Source organism: Uloborus diversus, chromosome 5, assembly GCF_026930045.1.
Source record: "Uloborus diversus isolate 005 chromosome 5, Udiv.v.3.1, whole genome shotgun sequence".
Lineage (NCBI taxonomy): Eukaryota > Metazoa > Arthropoda > Arachnida > Araneae > Uloboridae > Uloborus > Uloborus diversus.
This window is the reverse complement of record NC_072735.1, coordinates 87,811,602-87,836,733: the sequence shown is the minus strand read 5'-3', so window position 1 is coordinate 87,836,733 and position 25,132 is coordinate 87,811,602. Positions and strand designations below refer to the sequence as shown.

The 25,132-nt window shown below is 33.0% G+C and overlaps 1 protein-coding gene across 1 annotated transcript in view; it reads right to left on the bottom strand.

Moving 5' to 3' along the window:
- LOC129222998 (orexin receptor type 2-like) overlaps positions 1-17,746 on the bottom strand; it is a 96,503-nt gene extending 78,757 nt beyond the window's left edge. Inside the window, exon 1 of the mRNA XM_054857562.1 lies at positions 17,297-17,746. Within this exon, the coding sequence (XP_054713537.1) occupies positions 17,297-17,746 (450 nt within the window). The remainder of the gene's footprint in view (positions 1-17,296) is intronic.
- Between the last annotated feature and the right edge of the window lie 7,386 nt (positions 17,747-25,132).

The following is a 25,132-nucleotide window of genomic DNA, read 5'->3' as shown; positions in this document are numbered from 1 at the left end:
AAACAATCAAGGGGCCGCCAAATGCGTACACCCCCTCAGATTTTTGACCTAGCGACGGCCCTGCTCAACACTGCTAAAAAAAAGCTAAAAGAAACTTTCACTGCAAAAAATTTCTTGGTGCTCTTAGTTTTGTACCTTAGAGCCAGACTGACGTAAGTACAAAAGTAGCGATTTTCTGTTTTTTAGTGCAATGATTGTATGTAGAATCTTATTCCGCATCGACCCATGTAAAAAAAACATTGTAATTATTTATTTATTTTAAAACAGCGTGCGTCTCATCTTTTGCATGCGCCAAGCAAACGTTTTTCCTCTCTCTCCTATAAAGTTGCGATTATTAATGCTGCTGAAGAGTTTCTGTAATTTCACATTCATCAAACAGCAACGCATTTCGAAGCGCTGTTCCTCAGCGTAGCTATCTTTCTCACTGAGGATATTGAAGAAGTCTGTTTGCTTTTTATCAAAATGAAATTTAAAAAGCCCTAATAAGCAGTAAAACACAAAAACTTCAACTTAATTAAAATGTTTAAAAAAATAAATGAATAAAAACAAAAAACCAGACTGCGTAAAAAAAAACGAAAAAAATTAAAAAGAAAAATATATAAGCCCAGTAGTTTAGAATCTTACTAAGCACTACTGAATAACTACACCATTGAAATAGTTTTATAATCGATACACATATAAGACAAATCATAAATTCAAAAGCAGAATAGAAGGATCAACAATCAGGGTCCATTCAAATTTTACGGGGTTCCTTGATTGGGCAGACGGAATGGGCCCCGGTTGTTGATCCTTCTATTCTACTTTTGAATTGTCTTATATGTGTATCGATTGTAAAACTATTTCAATGGTGTAGTTATTCAGTAGTATTTAATAAGATTCTAAACTACTGGGCTTATATATATTTCTTTTTAATTTTTTGTTTTTTTTTTACGCAGTCGGGTTTTTTGTTTTTGTTTAATAGTTATTTTTTATTTTACACTTTTTAGTTAATTTTCATTGACATAGTTATGATTATAGGACTGTAAATTTCGCAATCTTGTCATTTTATCAAAAGAGTTTAACTCGTGAGGATTATTAAGTAACTTGCGGTGATCTAAACTACTGATTACACTGTGCGGCATAAAATACCTTAAAAAATGCTTCTGACATTTCGTCGACTGATTCTTATGTAAAATGCCCCCGTGAATCCGAATATGACCTCTGTTTTTCCCCTATATATACCAATGGTTTTAAGGGGGTCCCCCAAGTTTTTTTCAATTTTCCTTAGTTTTAGAGGAATGATTATTATTATTTTTTTGGAGGTGAAAGGAGTTTTATATTACTAATTTCACCAACAACTGCTAATATAGTTTTGGTGGTCAAGAGAGGTTCAAAGTTCAAGATCATAGACACCGATTGCAAAAAGGGGGACTTGGGGGGATATATCCCCCACAATATCAGAAAAATCACGAAAAACGGTCCTTTATTCTGCTTTTTAAAAAAAGATAAAAAAAAACATCATGTGAATGTCTCACGTTGCATACCAGTTGAATCGCAGGTCTTCATTCAAAAAGACATTCTTCTGGCTGATTCTTATGTAAAATGACCCCTTGTTTCCAAATACGACCACCTATCCCCCCCCCCATTATGCCCTCCTCTGATTCAGAGCTATTTTTTTTTTTGAAGGGGTAAAAGAGCAGGAAAACATGTTAGGTACCCTCCCCCCCCCAAACACACGGTATACGCCCAAAATGTCGCGGCCAAAATGTCGCGGGATAAAATGTCGCGGCCAAAATGTCGCCGGCCCAAAATGTCGCCGGTCCACAATGTCGCCGGTCCACAATGTCGCCGGCCCGAAATGTCGCCAGTCCAAAATGTCGCCGGTCCACAATGTCGCCGGTCCACAATGTCGCCGGTCCACAATGTCGCCGGCCCGAAATGTCGCCAGTCCAAAATGTCGCCGGTCCAAAATGTCGCCGGTTCAAAATGTCGCCGGCCCAAAATGTCGCCAGTCCAAAATGTCGCCGGTCCAAAATGTCGCCGTCCCAAAATGTCGCCGTCCCAAAATGTCGCCGGCCCAAAATGTCGCCGGCCCAAAATGTCGCCGTTCCAAAATGTCGCCGGCCTAAAATTCGCTAGTTCAATCTGTACGAAAAATTTAAATGTACGTCGATGCTTTCCAGCATAAAAGTTGCGAAAGAATATTAATTGCCTTTCAAAGTAAGTTCCTTCAAAAATTCCAAACGTTTTCTCCTGTCTTAATTCGTAAACATCAGATTAATTCCAGAAAATTAATAGTTTTCAGAAAAACATACGTTTTTCCGTATACTATTACAAACGTAAACATGTGAAAGGCTGCTGCAACGGAATTCTCTTTCTCGTTTAATCTGATTAATAATAATACTCAAGATGTAACATAAATGATCAAGATGTAACGCAAGGATTCAGACAAAAAATTGGTATGGAAGTAAAACTAAACTGTTCTAAACGCGAATGAAAGAATAGTGAGGCGCAATTTGAATATGGCAAGAGAATAGGCGGTTTGTATTTTTTGGCGTAATGAAGTAAAAACAAATAACTCCTTCACTCTAGCATATTATTACGGTAGCGACAGGTCAGTCATTTAGGGGATCAGCCGGAATGGCCCTCGACTTTGATTTTTTTTTTATATACAAGTGGGAGTGGTTTTTATAGCAATCCTATGAAATTTGCATTGGTTATACATACGCCCGTTATCCTCCCTCTCCCATTTCACTGGAAAAATTCGAAATCACGGGCCAGGGTGGAAATAAAGTAGAAAATTATCTTAATGAAATTTAATTTTCTCATAGATTTATCAACATTACCCTAAGAACTGTTTAAAAAAAAAAACAAAAAAAAACTACGTTTTCAGTGAGATATACGTTGGTTAAAGTAAGATCAAAACTGCCGTGGGAACTCCCATCTCTTATGAGTAAAATTCTGAAATTACGTCGAAATGTTCACCGTCAAATCTTTTGAAATCAATGAAACCCGTAACTGCTAAAACAGGTGTCTTTCACTCAGATTTTTGAAAAACGATTCTACGCGATGACAAATATTTTCAATTCTCAACATTCATGAAATTTATATATTCGATAGAACATCAAGGAACAATTTCAGAACAGCTATTTTATTGAAGGTTTTCAAGAGGATACTTTCATGCATGCGAAGTAGCGCTTGTCAGCTAATCACATTTTCCAACTTTAAATATAAAAGAAAAAAATTCATAATGTAGGGTGAAATAACTGATATCAGTGAGATTATTCAGATCAATTTTGACCTAGACTTATTTTTAAAATGAGTTTCAAAAAGCAGGGTTGGCAAAAACCCGGGTTTTTTAAAAAAGCCCATGGACCCAGGGTTTTTTGGGTTTTTTTAAATAAAACCCAAAAAAAACCCAACTAAAGCTGGGTTTTTTAAAAGAAATGTGGGTTTTTTTTTTGTCTTTTTTTAGGGGAAAGGTGGGGTACTCATAGCATATTGTAGCATAAGTATATGGACAAAGCACAAAAATTGTCTTGATAAAAAAAGCTGGAAAATTCAGCATTTTCTGAAAAAAGGTATAAAAGACGACAAAATTCAAGAATGGTGAAGTTTCAGATTTTTTTAGTTTCCATGGTTACCAACAGTTAAGGCAAAGTTACTTCTTGAGTGATAAAATCTATTGTTTATTTGTTCGTTTTTAATTTCGACATTTTTTTTTTTTTTTTTTTTGTATTTTACTTTATTGTATTTCATTTTGTTATGTAAAACTACTGTAGAACCTCAAGTAGTTTAAATCCCTTTTTACTGAATTCCAGCTTAATCAAGACATTTCTTTGAATTTTATGTTGCCTGTTTTTCTATTTCTGTGTACAGAGTAAGAAATATTAAACTTTTTTGTAAGATAATGAAAATACTGTACATCCTATTCCGTTTTCTGTCCGACCATTTGTAAAACCTGTTAATTTCTAAAAAATATACCTTGTTTATTCGAGTTTTGTGACGTGTTGGTTTGCAGAAAATAATTCACATGAGAGCCTTTTAGCTAAAGTAGTATCCTTTGTACAATCTGCAAATATTGAGAAAATCTGACGTGACAGGACTTAGTCAAGATAATTTGAGTTCCTTATTGACCAGTTGAAGGAAAAAAGTTAAATATATTTATTTAAAATCTTTGAAGCATTTTTTAATGCCCTTAAGAGTTAAGAAATACTATTAAAGTTCAAAATTCATTTTTTATGTCCATTGCCTATTGTGAAGAAGAAATAAAAAAGAAGTTTAAATTGTAAAAGTATTTAAATTAATTATTTTTTAAAAAAAAGTTCTCAGAAAATTTAAAAAAACCCAAAAGTGGGCTAAATAATGGGTTTTTTTAAATGGGTTTTTTCAAAAAAACCCATTGGGTTCAGCCCAATTGGGTCCAGTCCAGCCAACCCTGTCAAAAAGTAATAGTTCCAGCTCAATATAGCTTGGTAATTCAGAAAGAAAAGAATATTGATAATAATAATAATAAACAAATAAGTTTTTCTCTCTCAGAAAAAATTGCTGTTTTAATTAGTGAATTTTTACTACGCAAATTATATAAGAATGCAAACTCAGTTTTTATTTAACACTCACACTAGTTAAAGTGCTACAAAAATGAGAGGAATACACGGCTAATTTAGATTTTATTGATATCATGCTCAACCTCTCATATATAAATTCAGTGTATTTTTCATTGTTTATTTAATTACACTGACTCACGTAAACGATTACGAAACTCAACTTAGAAGGAAAAGAAGGCTTGTTTTCGTTTAATTTCACTTGTATACTACATTTTTGTATGAATCCTCGCATTACTTCTTGAGATATAGCAGTCACATAAAACGATAAAAATTATTCTGTGATCCATCCTTTTGGGATGACTGAAGCCAAAAATAAATGAGCAACTCGCCCTTTAAGATATACCTGCAGACCGAATTTTGTCTTAACCCTTGTACAGTAGACCCTCGTTTTACGCGGTGGTTATGTTCCACGGAAATGCTGCGTAAATCGAAACCGCGTAAATTGAGACCTAATATTAGTTTCAAAATAGGAATTAGGTTCCGTAGATTAAAAAAAATACTTTATTCTAGTGATGACTAATTGTATAAGTTTAATGTGTACTTATATCAATTTTTATGCACAATATGCATAAAGAAAACAAACTAATTTCGTGTTCTGTTTATGAAGAAGAGCTGACTATGATAGTTTTTTGGTAGTCATTAAGAATTTTTCCTCCAATTCTTTGCTTAGCATTAACTCATCCATGATCACTTGCGTCATTTCCATGATAGAATCTTCTTTCACTAACAAATCAGAAAGATCATTCCTATTGTCTACGGATGGTTCGAAAATTTTCAATGTGAGCGTTTTTGGTTGTGTGTCACCGGCGTCGGTATCCGCGTTGGTTTTGACCTCCTTTGTTACTCCTAAAAGCTCTTCTTCCAGTGAGTTCTGAACTGTGTGAGTTTAATCACTTTACTTCTGATGGAAAAAGCTCTGGAACCAATCGCATAAAATGTCTCCAAGGACCCAAGTTCGATTACTAGCACGCCAAAATGCAGTTAGTTACGTGTAATCTGCAATCTTTAGGAGCTTGGGTTTTGAAAGAGAGGAAAATGTTACCTGTTTGCATTGCCGCATCTGCGTAAAACCGAAACTCATCTGCGTAAATAAAATATAGGTGTCAAATCTTCAACCGCGTATAATCGAAACCGCGTAAAATAAACCCGCTGAAAACGAGGTTCTACTATATTACTTTTTGAGATACATCAATCACAGATAATAAAAAAGAAAGGAAAAAACATTCGATTGCTCCACCCTCTGGTGTTATTGAGCCCAAAATCTGTCCCCCTGCTGCTTCCTAACATTTTATTTGATTCCGTTCATCATTTTTTGAGCAATGACAGTCACGCATATCGATGAAAACGTTCAGTTACTCCACTATCTTGAACGAATTGACGCAAAAAACCACGCAGCCCTAAATCATATATGGGTACTTGCGGGTATCGTTCGAATTCTTACTACAGGTTTTGACGTAGAATGTCCCCAAAAAATCGGTCACATACAAACTTACACTATTCTTGAAGAAAAGTTTAAAATAATTTAGCGAACGTCAGAACTGAACGCCGTCAGAACGTTTTACAGTTGGTAGATAGCGAGTCACAAGAAATAAGATAACGTAACGCTTGTATTCTATTTGTTTGCTGAAAAACAACCGAGAGTTGCGAATCAAAACGGAATAATCTTTTTAGAATTTATCATGAAACTCAGTTAGTCCAGTCCCATTTTTAACGGAGACATTCATTAAAGGCAGTAACCATTTATTCTGCAAATTTGGTGTTAAACATCATTTTTGTACATTTAATTTTTTCTTACCAACTGAATAAACGAATTTTGGATCTACAACATTTTGGACAGGCGACATTTTGGCCCGGCGACATTTTGGCCCGGCGACATTTTGGCCTGACGACATTTTGGACAGGCGACGTTTTAGCCCGGCGACATTTTGGACCAGCGACATTTTGGATCGGCAATATTTTGGCCCGGCGACATTTTGGACCGGCGACATTTTGGGCCGGCGACATTTTGGACCGGCGACATTTTGGACCGACGACATTTTGGACAGGCGACATTTTGGATCAGCGACATTTTGGACAGACGATATTTTGGACAGGCGACATTTTGGACAGGCGACATTTTGGACAGGCGACATTTTGGACCGGCGACATTTTGGCCCGGCGACATTTTGGAACGGCGACATTTTGGCCGCGACATTTTGTCCCGCGACATTTCGGTGGCGACATTTTGACCCCAAACCCAAACACACTGTGCAGCAAAAAAACTCTCAAATGCTTCTGAGGCTATTCCGGCTGATCCTTCTGCAAATTGACCCCCTGAATTCGAATATAATCTCCGTTTTCCTCCTACACGTACCGATTTTTGTAGAAAAGCACCCCCTCTTTTGAATTTAAGGGAGGGGGCAAGTTTTATTTTTTGCTACTTATGCACAAGATTTTGAGCTTTGCACATCTCTAGTCATCCCGAATAATGTTTACGGTTGTGATAATGCTCACTCTTTTCCCTTTCCAAATAAAAAAAAGCTCTGAATCAGAGGAGGGGGGGGGAGACTGGGAAGTTCTAGAAAGGGGGCGTAATGGAGGAAAGGTGGTCATATTTGGAAACAAAGGGGTCATTTTACATAAGATTCAGCCAGAAGAATGTCTTTTTGAATGAAGACCTGCGATTCAACTTGTATGCAACGTGTGACATTCACAAGACAGTTTTTTTTTTATTTTTTTTTTACATCGCGAAATTTTTTTTTGGGCATGGGAGTCATAGAAGCGAGTCTTATACTCTCATTCTGCACCGAAATGTTTTTTAAAAACATCTTTTTTAAAAAAACCAGAATAAAAAGATAGTTTTTCGTGATTTTTCTAGTTTTTTTTTGGGGGGGGGGGGTATGACCCCTTCGAAGTCTCTCCTTTTGCTATCGGTGTTCATGATCTTGAACTTTGAACTTCTCTTTCTCGCCAAAACTATGTTAGCAGTTAATATAAAGCTCCTTTCACCTCCCCCCCCCCAAAAAAACCCTCTAAAATTAAGGAAAATTTTAAAAAACTTTAGGGGGCCTTAAAAAAAGGTACGTATAGGGGAAAACGGAGGTCATATTCGGATTCAGGGGGGTCATTTACATAAGAATCAGCCGACGAAATGTCAGAAGCATTTGGAAAGTTTTTTTTTTTTTTTTTTTTTGCCCAACAGTGATATTAGTCCCTCTAGGGACCCAACTCGGCTTAAAGCTACATGCTTGACCTTTAGCAAAAATGCGTGAAGTCAACTACAGCTATACAAACATCCTGTATAACTCATGATGACGAGTGTTTGGAAACTTCATGTCTCAGATCTTTTCGCAAAACTAAAAAAGTTCACCAAGAAAGTACACGTCGTGAAATCTAGTCCCCTGAATCGCAACAAAAACCAATGAAACATGTTAGAGATGGAAATCAAATTAGTAGACGTGAACAAAAAATTTAGGCAGTGAAAACGCTTCCTGCATTTTTCGCAAGCTGAGTCGCACGCAGATAGCGTGTGACACGATCCAAAACTGACAATATGGCGACTGGTTGGTGATATGGTAAACTTTGATTACTCTCATGTGTTTAGTGACACTCCCAAGGTTAAGACAAATCGATTGACGTAAGATTTATCAAAATCGGCCAAGGGGTTTAGCCTGTACAACGCCACATAGGAACAAACATACATATATAGACTCATAAACACATTACCCTCCTTTGCGTTGCGCACACGCAGGCGGGCCATAAGGTCTTGATGTTTTTAGTTTGCTTTTGAATTGTTTTAAAATAATTTTCCTATTATTTTGTAATTGTTTAAAAATAAGTTTAGTGTTATTGAAAACCACTTCATTAATGCTGCTCAAGAGTTTTTGTTTTTCCCCATTCAGCATAAAACAACTCATTTTGAAACGTAACGACTGTTGCTCAGAGTAGCCATCGTTAACACAAATTATATTAATTTGCGAAGCCTGTTCCCGCTTTGATTTTCAGTAAAATAAATTTTAATAAACAGTAAAACACAAAAGCTCTTGGTGTTCTTAGTTTTCTTTTGAAATGTTAAAAAATTATTTTGTTATTATTTCTTCATTGTTTAAAAATAAGTTTAGTGTTATCGAAAGACGCTTTAATAATGCTGCTCTAGAGTTTCTGTTTTTCCCCATTCAGCATAAAACAACTCATTTCGAAGCATAACGACTGTTCCTCAGAGTAGCCATCGTTAACACGAAGGATTATTGGCGAAATCTGTTCCCTTTCTCGATTTTAGCACTTACGGAATGGCAGCGTTTCAATTTATCGCTTCGGCTTTCGTGTAAATCAACTTTTACGCTTTTTTGTTGTGCTTACTTTTCGGATATCGATCTGACGACTTATGAAGGTGGCAGGAGAAATTCCTTTTATAGGTTTTAAAATTTTAATAGCCGAACTTAAAAGGGTTCTTGGTGGGGAAATGGGATTTTTAACTGTCCGGCATGTTTTATTGTTAACGTTTAAAGGCTGATGGAACTATTAAATTGACCGCAAAATTTTGAAATAGATCTAAAATTCAAAGGCTTTGCAAGACTTTATCAGAATAACTTCATTGTCAAGGTTAAAAGGAAAAGAATAATAAACCTTGAAATAAAATTTCTTGTGTTTTGATTTCCGAAAAGAACTTAAAATTCAGAAGTGTAAGTGAATAACCTGCTTTTAAGTTCTTCTGGGCAGTGTTGTTTTTTAAGTTAGGCGAATACCCTAATTTTCGAAAAAAATCGATTTTGATAATTTGAGAAATTCAGAGAGTGCCACTGTTCTTCTTTCTAAATCCGCAAATGTTTCTTAAATCGGTGAATTATTGAGAAAAGTAGAAGAAATTTACTAAACTCAAATGCACTCTTTTTGACTGAAATTTACTTTTTCTTTCTTGATTTTCTCATAATCGTTGTTTTCAAAGTTTTCATTGACGCCAACAACTCTTGCGAAAAAAGTATTGACTCTAAAGATTTGAAACTTTCCAAAAATGGTAATTGAACATATTACTGTGATATAAACCTCGAAAAGTTAATGTACATGCAATATGTGGTTTTGAAATGATGATCAATTAAACTTAGAGGGCAAAAAGCACGTTTTTAGAGGGAATTTTTTAACCATTTTCCCAAAAAATCTGTTTTTAGTTAATTTTTCCTAATACGGAGGGTCATATCGCTTTCTGGTATTTAATGAAGCGATGGACACAAAAAGTTTTAAAAATTATGAAAAAATGAATGCTCTAAAAGTGTTAAGGAAATGGTAGTGTTTTGCTGAAAATATGGCTTTTTTATTAAATAAAAAAAAAACCCTGCAGAAAATTATTTTTTCAACAAATAAGTAGTCAAGATGTGTTATTTATGTTATTCTCAATAATCGCATAAAGTTTTAAACAGGAGCAATGAATATTGAAGAAACATATTTAGAGTGTTTGCCTATCTTAACTAAAATAAATATGAGTTATATATAAAGTTTCTTCATTGATTACGGATTTTGTGATTGCTTTTGCATTTTAATAGCATATTATTTGGTTGCTTAATAAAATTTTTCCTGTGGGGATAAATTGATCTCGAAACCACATTATTCAATTTCATATTCTATAAATAATTTTGCTTAGTTCTTGAAAGTATTATATCTTAGGAGATCCTATCAGAATGTTTTGCTTCAATTAGATATTTACGTGATAATTTATCTTGATCAGTACCGTTTCTCAACCAAGGCAGTATGAGCAAAACTGCAGCTAACTGGTAAGACTAGCCAGCAACAATAACTTGGTTCTTATCTACCCCAAAGGACAATGGTGCACCCTTTTAGATGCTACGGACAATGTCTCTAGAAAGTTACTCATAAAAAAAAAGTCGAAAAACCTATGAAATTTTAATGGCACAGTTTCCACCATTTTCTTGTAGGCACTACTGTGCTTACTGATGACCTTTGTTTGAGCAGTTATGAGAGCTTCTGCAGCCTTGGTCAAAAATTCTTTTTTTTTTTTCGGTACAACAAAGTTGATACATTGTATGGTGTGACAGAATCTTCTACCGTTCAAACCCACGTGGCAACAGAGCAGGAATTGATCTCATGGATGTTAGAACAGAACACCCGCTATAATTTTGTTCCAATTCCCATTAAGTTGCGACAATGCTAATTTCTAGCATCAAATGAAAATACACAAGTGTTACAAGCGGAATTCGAAGGTTTTTTTTTGTTAAAATGTACTGAAGGAAGAAATAACATTTTGGTAAAACTATATATAAAATTGGAAAGGTTATGAAGATATTCTTCACTTTCTCGGCTAATTAAATAAAAAGGATCTTACTAAACACTATAACATGAACTATGAGAACGTAGAATGGAGCACTTGTCCGAATAGAACAAAACTGGATAGATGTGCAATGTGCATACAAGAAGTGACACAAGTACTTCGTAACTGCAAGCTTGTGATACAGCGTAAACTTTGTTTTGCACGGCATTCAGATCTAACAGCAATTGCCCCTCTTGTTATTTGTTTTCTTTCTGTAACCTTCATCTTCGTCCGCAGTTTGTTTTTCATCTCTACATTTATTGAAGCCATTATGCATTATTCGTACAATATTCATGTAGATTTATGTACTAATTCATCCAGTAGATTAAATATGTTTCATGTACTTATCGTTTAATCCACCCAGGGCCGTACGAAGAGCGGACGGCGTCCGGGGCGAAAGTTTCCATGCGCTCTCCCTCCTCCCCCATACACACAGAAATATCAAGTTAGTTATAACATCAGTTCATCATACGCGTGAACGCGTCATACTTGCGTTTTTTAAATATTAATGAACAAACGAATCAGAAGGCTATGGATAATACAAATTAAAGCAATGAATCTGTTTCTAACATTTATCATATATTAGCACCCCAAAACCTTTCGTAAAATGGAAATGTTAAAATCCAAATATTTATCTTGTAAAATGTTAACCCACTAGATAAAAAACAAACAATTGAAACTAAATTATTTATTCATATTGATCAAACTAAGAACACGAATCAATAATAATTTGTTGATTATAAATAGAAAATATATTTATCAAGGTAAATTATATTGAAATTAAATTTCAGTCTGGGCTCATCCAGCCGTTCTCTTTAATTGTATTTTGGTTTTTCTTGTATCAGTTCAATACCAGCTTTCATATTTATGTTAAAACAAAGATGTCCTTTTTTGCACCAAATTTCTGTAAGTTTTGGGGGAAAGCACCCAAATACTCAACAACATCGAAAATCGCTTAGAATTGCATTTTTCGAGCATTAATTTCGAAAAAATTACTGGCACTAATATTACAAAATATTTCTTTACAGTTGCATTTTTAAGACTTGAGTTTAGGAAAATTTTCGGGCAAGGATCCCCATACCGCCTTTTTTTTAATATCACACTAACAATAAATTTAAGAAGAATATTCCTGTATTTAAAACATTGCTCAAGTTTCTTGGACCTTAATTTTGTAAAATTTTCCAGGGAAGGGCTTCAGGTTCTCCTTCCCATAAAATAAAATTGTGTTTTTGAAATTTCAATGAAGAAAACTTGCAGGGGAAGGAGGAATTGATTTCAATCTATATTTAAAAAAAAAGGGTCCGTCCTTGAGTTCCATCCCTTACAGTAACGTCAATGAACGTGGCCTATAATCGCGTTTTTAAAGCTTTAATTTCTGGAAATTTCCGCTGAGACCCCTATACCCTTTTTCCCCGTAGCATCTGCAAAGAAAGTCTAAAATTACGATTTTAAAACTTAGAGTTTCAAAATTTTGACCGGATCCCCCTTTCTTATCAGATCAATTTTTTTTTCAATGTGCCACCCCCCCCCCTAAAACTTTTTTCTGGTTACGTCACTGCACGCAGAGGCAGAATTCCAAGAAGGTGGGAACTATACAAATGAGAAGGGGTCTTTTGTTTGATTTTAAACAGTTATATTCTCAGAATTTGTATCTGCTGCAGTGATACAACGGTAAAGAATGTTTTGGAGACTAGGAGATAAGAATATTTTCGTGCACTAGGAAAAAATAGAGAATTATTTCAATGATTCGCTGTTTTGTGTGTTTATGACTGTAAAATGAGGGGTAGGGCCCCTCTCTTCGGACGGCCGTCAATCCCCCTAGTATGTAGCTATCTACATAAGTAGCTATCTAGGTAGGTATTTACTTTCAATATTTCATATTATATGATAACAGATAGGTGTCAAAAGTCATAATATTTATAACTGGTGTGCACCAGTCTAACTAGTGGCTAGTTCGAAAACTCTTTCTCAAAAGTAAAACTACTATTTTTTTTTGACAAATAAACTAAAAGGCAGTAAGCGCGTAAAATGTTTTCTGTGAGATACCTACTATTCCTTGGGAAAAGTGTATTCAATAATCGAAAAACTTGATTTTGTACCTCTGGTTCTTGATGTAAAACAAACTGGTCTTTGAATCAAAATCGAAGTTTAAAATGGCGTTCATACCATCTTTAAATAATGTCAAAATGTTTGAAAATGAATTACAGCTTAAAAAGGAAATTTATAGGAATAAAATTATAGCGATAATGTTGACTCATCCTCTAAGCGAAATCTGGCAGAAGTTGGCAACTAATATGAAATTATTCAAGACAATCACGTTTCTAACGAATTTAATTACCCAATAGAGATTTGATTTTGCTGGGAATAGGCAGCTGATTGATTGAGTTTTAAAATGATACTAAGTTTGAAATCCTTGTTTCCCAAAGCGTTTACTTTATCGAAGTTAAGTAGCAACTATTAAAAATTCGTGATGTTGCTGGGAGTCTTTGTTATGTCTATTTGCAAACTTTAAGGCTTAATTTATCAAGTATTAATAAGATTTCATTTTTTTCAGTCCATGAACAAATTTTGATCAGAGGAATTTTTTATAAAACTATTTGGTGAGCTATATTTTCTAAGTATATATTTTTTAATTTTTACTCGTTGTTATTGCCTATTAGTGCTCTAATTTCGAATTAATTGCAACATTTTCTGATACTATTTTGAATTTTCTGAATTTGTCAAGTGAAATAAAGAAAATGAGGTTGCTAAACATGACAGGGAAGATTTTCTTTTGAAATAAATAGTTTAGAGCAGGAAAAAGAACATTAGTTTTCTCTCTTTTTTTGAACCTGAACACTGAGAACAAAACCACGTACTAAAATCGATGGAAGTATCCAAAAAAAAAAAAAAAAGTTTGTTAGTTTTGAAGAATAAAGTCGTGTTACTTACTCCTGGGTGGGCGGAAAATTAGAGAAGCCAAGCATATTAGAGCAAAGAATAATCAATTTCGAAATAAAAAGTTACGTGGTTAGAAACAAATAGACCATAATAAAATTACTTTAGTGCCAAGCACAAATGATTTTTGACCTTTTATAATAAGTAAGCATTTTCTGAGGAGATACTACAGTTAATTTAACGGGTTTCTTTAAATATATGAATAAGAATGTAGGGCAAAGTGAAATAGTTAAGATGATTGAGCTTTTTCAAAATGAACAAATTAAAAATTTGTTTTGAAAATTACAGCGCGTAAAGAAAGAACTTTGTATTTTATAATAAATCTTGAGTTGAAATATTATTTTTTATTTTTGGTAGTAAAATTGTGCCTTCAAAAAAAAAAAAAAAAAAAAAAGTTTAAAAGTTTCTCTTTTTTTTCATGGGGCGAAAAGGAAAATGAAATATTTTTTGAATGAAATATTTTTTATTCGATTGGGAAAAATATTTTTGGACAAATTTATGAGTAAATAAAAGAATAATTGAATAAATGAAATATAATGAACAATAAACTAACAAATAAATAAATTAAACTAATACACGAGGAAAAATAAATGAGTGAATAAAATAGTGAATGAATAGGAAAATAAGTGAATGAATGAATTAATGAATACATAAGTGATTTAGTAAATGATTGAATGAGTAAACGAAATGATTTCCTTTTTGCCCATTCCACTTTGCCCAGCATGCACTTGACTAATTATGAAAATTATTAATAATACAAATAAGTAAATATTAACTAAAGAAATACTGCACTGAATATTAGAAGCTCCCAATTAATATTTAAAGTTTTAATAAAAATAACTTTATAATTTGATAATATCAAAATAACTTTTGACTTAGAACAAAATATTAAAATCTGAGCATCAATTTTTGAAAATTGCTTATATTATCATATGCTGCGATTTTCAGACATAATTTTTCTCCACTGGAATAGGCTATATATGTTACTACATAGTTCAAGTATTGCTAGGTACGTGGCGCTAAAAGCGAAGTAAATATTTCACCAATTCGCTTTGCCTGTCATTCCCTTACTTTCATGCTGATGTTCAATTTAAATTGACAGCAGTGATTTTCATTCACTTTAACCTGTAAATGTAATGATGGCAATCAACGTGTATCACCAAAAATAGATTATTAGACATATGTTTTAAGAAATAAAAATTACTACTGCTGGATCATACTTACAAAAGTTATCGAGAGAATTATTTTTCGACAGGAGGGTATTAATTAAAAAGGGAAATTGATTTTTCAAAGCAGTTTGATGTGACAGGAAAAACAGCGGTCATTTTTGTAATTAGTGAAAGATCATTTTTTTTTAAAGGCCTTCAGTTTCGCAGACCTGTTTAATTTATATAGCATAGCAATTTGAAACACTGAAATGTCGATATTTTCTAATACAGGGTGGGGGGGGGGGGGTGCAAAATGAATTTTCTCTACATGCGAAGTCTTAGGGACCTATACACTGAACTAATCGAACCAAAATTTCAGATATGGATATTTGCGTTCGCTCGAGACTATAATGGTTTTAAACAGCACAATGCTCACGGGTTTTTTTTTATAGAGAAAGAATTCAAAATTTTTAATGGGAACACCCATTTTTTCCCTTCCGTAAGTTGATCAGGGTATTGAAAACTCACAAACGGAGTAGGAATGATATTCATGTAACGGAAATTGTTGGCGTTAATTCTTTGTAAGCAAGAGCATTATGCGACAACCCGAGAAAATGGGAGCTTTGGCTAACTTTTGCTTAATTCACAGGATTAGATAGTAGTAGAAATTCAAATCACAGAACATCATTGGCAATGAAGTACTACTTGTAGCAAAACTATTACAATGTGGAAAGCGTGTTTCTTCACTTATATATATATATATATATATATATATGTGTGCTTCAATTTAATAACAAACAATTTTTTTCCGTTGCAACAACCGTTGCAACGCCATGTGTGGTTTTTGTTTTTCAGTAGTCTGTTGTTTTTCGATATTTTTTGCGCAAGGAAAAAGTAGATATTGCTTATTGAAGATTTCTAAGTTCATTAGCTAAAACCGTGAGAACTACGTAGTTTAATATCACCACAATCTCCGACACATACCTCAAAATAGCCATAGCTAAAGCCTTGTTACGTTTGGTTCAGCGGATAAAACACTAGGGCTTCGTGTATAGGGAACTTACTTTTAGACCACTTGTATTTGAATAGAAAACCTTAATTTTGTGTCAACAATGAGATTTCTAATGTTATTTTCTTTAAAGTAAACATCCTACACATAAAGGAGCCCTCTTAAAATAAATAGTAATTCTCTTTTTTGTTGAAAATACTTTTAATTAGCAACTACAACGAAGTTTAAAATCGGAGTTTTGAACTTAAGTATTCTTATGATAACTCGGGAAATAGAGACAATGAAATAGTCCTTAAAACTGAATTGTGCATTTTAATAAATTCACCGTATGTCTTTTGTGCAATTGAAAGGTCTCTTAAATTTTTATATATTTCTATTTTTCTCGGATAATCTAGAATTTTGCTAATGTGAACGATTGTAGTTCCAGTTAATCCAATTTGGTTTTAGTTTTGCTACATATTCGTCTCTTTTCTTCATAATCTAGTTCAAGGAAATTCAAAAGAAAACATTAAAAGCTAATCTTATTCAAAAAGATTAAGTAACTATTAGAGGTCTCGAAAAGTACCGTCCCTTTTTTCCAAGCCCAAACATTTTAGCAAGTTTTATTTTTAATCAATGAAGTATTCTCTAAGCAATTTAACAGCCCCAAATCAATAAAAAATGAACGGATTTTGGATAAAAAATGAATTTTTGACATTTTGGATACTAGCCGATATTTCAAGTTTTTTGTCAAATAAGGAAATTGGATGTCGGAATGTTTGGCGAGTTTATTCCAGCAATTGTCAACAGAAAAAGCGTGGTTCTGAAACATAGTTGATAAACTCCGCACTTTTTAAAAATAGTCCGTTAAAAATGCATGAACAGTGATGAGTTGCTTCATCCAACATACTCACCCGACTTTACACCATCTGATTTTCATTTGTGTCGATATATTTGTGTGATTAGTGCAAAACGTAAGGAAAGGAGGTCAAATGAGTCCAAAATCAAGTCGCTTCTTTTTATTCCAATCGTTATGTGACAAAAAAAAAAAAAAGACTGATACATTAATTGCCCTCCAAGCATTTTGCTCCAAAACCAGCTGATCTTATCGGTTCTGAATTGAAAATTTGCACATAAGATAACAAAAAGGTTTTGATGACGAGAGTGTTAAGATGATTGGTTTAGAATAAAACTTATTAAATATTTATTTGTTTTTAAAAAATGACATTATTTTTCGGTCTCTCTGTGAAAACGAAGCTAGGCTTTTCCGTTAATTTCCAAAATATATTTTTAGTTTTGGTACAGCACATAAGAAAGGTAAGGAAGTAGCATAACTTACCTGTAAATAAAGCACCAATTTGCACATCAGGCTTCCAAAGAACCAAGTTTCTGTGACATCCCATAGCACGGAGGGAGGCAGGCAAACCAAAATGACTAGAAAGTCAGCCACGGCCAAGTTCACAATGAAATAGTTTGTCACTGTCCGCATGCTATGGTTGCGATAGACCGAGACACACACCAACGCGTTGCCTATGAGTCCGACTACGAATACGAGTGTGTGGCATGCGATGAGGAACCATTCTGAGGCGCTCGGGAATATGTAGGCCTCGATCATCTCAATGTAGTCCTCGTCTGAGACACAGTACTCGTTGCTGCACACGACACTGGAGTTGATCGTAGAAAAGTCATCAGGATTGGGGGTAGAGTTGTTCCAGTAGACCGATTCTTGTTGGGTTTCGGAGGGCATGAACACTGTGTTCGATTTGTCGATGCTCAAGTCGTCGTACATTTTTGTAGAGATGTCTTTTTCGAATTTTTTGATGAGATGGGATTAATGTTTGTCACAACAGTTTTATGCAACGGAAATGATATTATATCATATGAAAATTTTCATTTTATCATGACAAGTTTGAGAAAATATGGTAAAATTGTGGTCTTGTCTCATTTTGATTAGGAAACTTGCTTAGAGACCTGCGGATAATTTTATGATTTTGATCGATTTTTAAAAACACTATAAAGTATTCAGCCTATTATTGCTGCGTTTTATTCAGAATTATTTGTCATTTTTGTATACAGTCAAGGACCATCCACTTCAATCCGGTAGTTATTGCATTTTATTTACTATTGAGTGTAGATCATTCCCTCACGTAAGATGATACAACTTTCACTGACTATTAAAGGAAATGCATACCGTTATTTATAGAAGGAAATCACATGAAGATAATAGTGAATACCGAATTGACAATGAATACACATCGATTTATGTTACAAGAGTTGTACTAAGTGCTCTTCTGCAATATTTCTGCTCCAAAGACATTCAATAAGGCTCTATTAAAATGAATTTCGGAGCAATAAAATGCAATGTACACAAGATTTATATAACTTATAAGGCGTGAACATATCTTTAGTTTAAGTGGTTTTATTGTTTATTAAAACCATTGTTGCGTTTAAGCTTATCGCTATGAACGATCCTTAGCCAATCAGTCAAGAATCATTTGATCGATTTTACCAGTTGCAAAAGACAAAAAAAAAAAAAAAAAGCTTTATTAAAAAATAATTAAAAGAAAAATCAATTTTTTTAAATCAAAATTAAAATTACAACTCAAATTTAAAAATATAAATGATTCACTCTAGGAAAATAAATATTTAAAGCATTAATTTTTTGCTTGTTAGCTAGTAGGACAGTTAGGGTTCATAAACCAAATGGCCTAAAAATTTGAAAAAAAAAAAAAAAAAAAACTGTTATTTGTAAACTAACTTTTTCTCGGACTTGACAAATAGAAGCTACCCTAGGTTAAACTTTTAAGTGGTTAAATTCTTAGCCGTAAAAACAGTTTATCGCACAGAAATCTTTATGAGCATTTCGAAGCTGAATCGAGTATTTTTATCAGAGTACTTACTGCAAAACTTTATGACTACTCACGAAAAAGACCTTTAGATAAGGATAATGCAAACAAAGCGAAAACTATTCATCAAATTCCGTCACATCCATAATTTATGTGAGCCACCACAAAATTATAAAAAGGTCCTAAAAATGTCACACAGGAAAAAGTAGCAACGGTTACGATGTTAAGATGAAAGCTATGAATGAAATATTGGATTTAGGATTGTTCAAGCAAGATTCAGTTTTTGATGATTTGAAATTTTAACTGTACTCAGGATCGCTTGTGAAATGCTCGGGTCATCTTCTTATAACTAATATTAAGAAATTAAATGAGTATTAACGAAAGCTCTCGGAGAAGCACTTGTCCGTTCAGCAGTAAGGTGAAACTCATTTGAAGAATAGTCTTTCCCTTTTTGCGATAATTGCTCCATTTCTCTGATCTTCTCATTCTTTCTATCCAAGCATCTTCCAGTTATTTTCTGAAAAATAAAAAGAAGTAAATTAGTATTCGTTTCAGTATGGAATTTAAGATATTCCTTTGCATCAGAACAGATTACTCCCTAAAAATATTTCCAAGATTATGCAAGGAATGTGCTTAAAACCACTCGTTTTCATTGATTTAGGCAACTCAAGAGCAACATTTTCACTATCAAGGATCATTAATTAATATAATAAATAAATAATAAATTATAAATATTAAATATTCAGATCAAAGTATGAATATTTTAATTTTATTTTTCCGAATGATGAAAATATCTTTTATAAATGAAAAGAAAAAAAAAACGACTGATTTTTGTAAGAAACATATCAGGGCTTATTGTGCTGCGTTATAAAAACAGTTATTTGCTTGGAGAAGGGGAGTTTTGTATTTATATGCAGAGAAAAGATATTTCTTTAGTTTTTGGTTTTAAGTTTAATCGAAGAAATGTGTTTTTAGTTAATGAAAGCATTTATAAAACACAATGCGTTGTTTTTACTTCTTTATACAGTATAAAAACGTTTCACTTAATGAGAAAAATTTGATAGTGAAAGGTATAGAGAAAATCTTCCAATGTAGTTTCATTTAAATTTTTTTTTTTTATAGTTTTGGCATCATTATAAATTGCAACAGAAATTTTAAAGAAGTGTTTAGAAACATCTTGAAAATTGTGTTGTAAAACAACTCCTACTAAAATAATGTCACACTTTTTATTTGTGACCTTCAAATTGTTACACTTGCCCAAATGCATACTTTTTTCATGTTTTATCTTTAAATTTTGAACTGCATTAATTTAAAGATTTGATTTTTATTACTCTTCTTTTCAAACTTGTCTGCGATTAATAAAATATTTAAAACTTTGATGTTAACAATCAACTCATAACTAAAAGTCCACGTTAGTTAATTACAAATGTTGATTCCATGTCGAATGCCATTATATTTTACTGCTCATAACTCCTTACTCGTACAGTCTAATCTCAGTTACTAAAATACTGCCCAAATTTGTTTCTTAGGAAAGGGTTTTCCTTGGTTTATGTAGTGTGTATTTATTAATACACACTGCATATTTGTATAAAGTATAAACTTTAAGATACACATTACAGGAATATTTTAAGTAGGTACTGTTTGATATTTTAGACCGCGACCTGCCTCGCATTTGCGCATGCGTCAGGTCGCTTTTGATTTTATCAAAATAGGGGAGATATTGATAAGAAAGCTTTTGTTTTGTTTCGCTTTGTTTTCCGTTGGATTCATTTAATAGAGGTGTTGGTTTGAATTAAGGCTTTTTTTTTTAGATTTATTCCCCTTTCTTATCAGTAAAGCAGAAATGCCATGGTGCATTTTTTTTTATCAAGCTCTCACCCCTTTTTAAAATAGAACCGTTCAACGGTGCTAGTCGCGGCTTTCGAGGTCGGACAGTAAATTGTTTTCACCATTTTTGAAATAAAATATTCATTTTATCTTTTATTTTTCCCAATAAAAATAAAAGTAGCATCAAATGAATTAAATTTTAAAAACCAAAAATTCATTCAGTACTAAACAAATCTCTTTTCCAATATTTTAACTTGTATTTTCAAGCATCAATTAAATATATTCATGAATTTGCTTAGGTTGCAATTTTTCTCATATTGAAAAACATCATAATTATAAAAAAAAATTCTAAAAGAATTTTTTTAAAACCACAAACGGAAATGAAATTCATTCTTTTAAAATGAGGCCTTTTATTGCAATCAAGTCCAACTTATTAGATCTCTGAGTAAATGCATGATGTTATACTGAGTGAAAAGAAATAAAATGCTATCAATTTCCAGTTCTGCGCAAATTAGGAATTATCCGTGGAAGCTGTCTCACGGGTCTTCTCAAAGTGAACAGAAACAGCAGATTCCACAAAAATAATATAAAATATTTAATAGGTAATACCCAATTTTAAAACCATTATAGAAGTCAAATCTTTTTTTTTCCTTTGAAGCGATGTTAATTGTAGTTAATTTTATTAACAACTAGTGGTATCCGTACGGCTTTGCCCGTAGTTGAAAATTAAAAGGTCATTCGGTTCACCTGTATATTTACAAATAATGGTTGACAAATTGCTCGCCGATTTGCTATGTTCATTTGCTCGCCAATGTAACCGTTCTACATTATGCTAATTTCGTAATTAACTCTTCCACGTTGTGATAATTTGCTCGGTAAAATGTTCTTAAAAATGGAATAGAAAAAGAACAAAATCGAATTTTAGAAAAATCACTTCGAGGTGCACACCTCCATGCTACAAACTAACTTTGTGCCAAATTTCATGAAAATTGGCCGAACAGTCTAGGCGCTACGCACGTTACAGAGATCCAGATATACAGATAGAGGGATCTGCAGCTTTATTATTAGTAAAGAAAGTAAGTTGATTAAATATTTGTTGAAAAAGTGGTCATAGATTCCTTACCGTAATGATAGTTAATTGTATTGTACTGATTTTCGTAAATAAAAAAAATGATTTTCGATGATTCATATTTACCACGAATGTATGGTAAAAATGAATTTTGAATTAGTCGAATTACATATTAAAAATTATACGTTCACTATTTCTTTATTTTTACAATATGTGTTACGCGCATTATTTGTCTTAAGCACTTTTGAGTTATCGCGTAAATTACGCACAATGCATGAATGTATATGGGGGGACACATATGGGATCGTGAACTGTTTAATTATGCCAAAAAGGGATCGCGACGTACGAAAAGTTGGGAACCAGTGTCCTATAGGAAGTATAACACTGTGATGCTTTGAATAAAATAATCACAAAGGATTTCTTTTCCCCCCCCCAGAGTAATTTTTTGAAACATAAATTAGAAATGCTTAACCATCATGAGACTAAGTTGATGTTAGAAAATATATCAATCTCATTTACCAGAAAATTACAACAAGGGTGTGTTCAGAATGATAAATAGAATAACAGCTGAATTCATAAATGCTATGTCTTCAAACCATTAATCTTAAATAATTAGTTGAATTCTTAAGGCTGCAATATTTAAACAAAATGACTCTCACGAACTAGAAAACCGTAGTTAATGCCTCATTATTTATAATTCCAGAGACGAAAACCTCTCTTCTATATTCTTAATTCAATTAAAAAATGCGCATTCACTTCTTGAAGATTAAAGATATAAGAAGAGGGTAACTCGAGGAAGCGTATTGCATTTAAAGAGCGCATAAAGCAGCATACATACAGTTGCATCTTCAATCTTTTATACATTTCATTCCCATAAATTTAGTCATCTTTATTTGATCGTAAATGCAAGTCCAGAATTACTTAGACCCTTTAAAAAGGCTAAGAATACTTGAGGAGTTTATTTTCAAAACGAATTAAATCCATTTTTGGAATTTTTTTTTTTTCGTTTTCAGATTCTCTAAATAATTCCTATCGACCCATGAATTTCTTTCTTCTCGAAGTGTTTTATACAGTGGTGGTAAATAAAATTGCATCATCCGCGCCGCTAAGGAAAAGAATATCATCCCGGCTGCATTCAACACACAATCAAGCATCCCGTATCCCAGATAATTTGGGGATGTATTTCTGATCAAGGAGTTGGTGGGCTTCACTTTGTGCAAGGAACAGTAAACGCTCGGGTGTATATTGGCATTTTGGAGGAGAAAATGCTTTCTACTATCCGGGATCACTTAACTTCAGTTTCAAACGTCATTTTCCAGGATGATTCTGCCTTGTGCCATAGGTCAAAACTGATAAGTAACAATTTAAAAACCTTTATCCTGCCATTAGACTTAAAATGACATGGGGTTAAGTATTTCTTTTTTTCTAAACTCACACGCAGGTTCAGAAATGGAAAAATGAGCATGGAATCAGCAGTTTGCCTTGTCCCGGAAACAGCCTCGATCTACGTAAACAATTATCGGATTCCTGCTGTTAAATGTATGTTTTGCAGAATTGCACATACATTCATCGTTAATCGGGCGACCAAAACTTCTCATATAATTCCATTGTTGTGAAAATGCGAAGGTGATGCAATCTTTTTACCAGCACTGTATATATACACTGTTAAAAAACTCGTAAACACCTAAAGGGTTTATATCCATTCCTTTATTTCTCACCAGGTCTTTTACGGCAAAGTGGAACTTATCCCTTGTTTGCCGATAACCACTCATTCACTTTCATATCGAAAGGGCACATATCCAAATTTAAATTTGCCACTTCTAGTTCAAAAATAGTTCACTAATAAAATATTGGAGCGAAGCATTGGCTAAGCATTTCCAATCAAGCGTGATACCCGACCGTATTAAGAGATCGCAGAACATGCCGCCTTGTGCAAGTCTGTTATCAGTTAGGTAAGCGTGACCTCAAATTGTGATTACTAAATTAAAATTTAATAATGAATATTGCTATAAAATTGTGATTAATTAATAATTAAATTGTGATTAGTTATGATAAAAATTGTGTTTTATTAATTGTGATAAAAATTGTGATCTATTAATACCTATACAACGCTGTTATTTGAATCGGCTTGGGTGGTTTTATTGTTCATACTTAATTAGATCGAATATCCCCCTTTTTTTCAAATCTTCAACGAAAATAATAAAGTAAGTAGGAAGGAATAAAGTAGAATGAAAAAAACTACATTAAAATTTTTTTAATATTTTGTTTCAATCTAATAATAAAGTTTATTTCTGAAGAAAATATCTGTCTTCTTGCAAAAAGAATGATATCCACTGTTTTACACCAAAAAGAAATGTGTCCAAAATAAATTTGGCAATTTAGGTCTGATAAAATTGAGAAAAAATTCATAGACTTATGTCAATAGTCACTTGTTATTCTACCAAAACATAGTGAGAAATTCGAAATTCTAACAGTTAGTGTTTGTGCGTAAAACGTATTTTTCGTTTTGCAAAATAAATATAAAACTGGATATAATCCGTTTTGAAAGTAAACTCCTCATTTTAAGAACAGAAATGGTGAATGACTAGTTAGGGCACCCAACCAGTAATAGACTGGTTTGCTTTTGTACTGTCAATATCAAGTTTGTAATAGATATTCCAACACCATTTGTGGATTATCAAAACAGCGTCTTTCAAGAGCAACCCCACTATATTTCTTACAAATATAAGTTTTACCTATGTTTTGAGAAAGATGTTCAAAAAAGAAAAAATGAAAGCTTTTGAAGGTTTTTTCCTCTATTGTTTCTAATGAGATTGCAGTTTCATTGGTATACTCATTCCTTAGCTTTTTTTTACTACTAGTGGTACCCGCGCGGTTTTGCCCATAGTAGAAAATTAAGGTAGGCGAACAATCTAAATATTTTTACTTCAATATTCAATGCACGTTTTTAAAACTTTATAAGATTATTAAACATGACATAAATAACACATTTTGACTACTTATTTGATGAAAAAAATTTTCGATAGTTTTTTTTTTAAATAAAAAAGCCATTTTTTTTAATCAAAAAAACTACCGTTACCTTAACACTTCTAGTGCATTCAGTTTTTCATTATTTTAAAACCTTCTTGTGTCTATCTCTTCGTGAGATACCAGAGACTGATATGACCCTCCAATTTGGAAATAATTAATTTAAAACATGTTTTATGGGTAAATGTTTGAAAATTTTCTTCGAAAACGTGTTTTTACCGTCTGTTTAATTGATCATTATTTAAAAACCACATATTGCATGCACATTAACTTTTTGAGGTTTATATCACAGTAATGTGTTCAATGACCATGTTTGCAAAGTTTCAAATCTTTAGAGTGAATAATTTTTTCGATTGAGCTGTTGGCGTAAATAAAAACTTGAAAACGTGGTTATGAGAAAATCAAG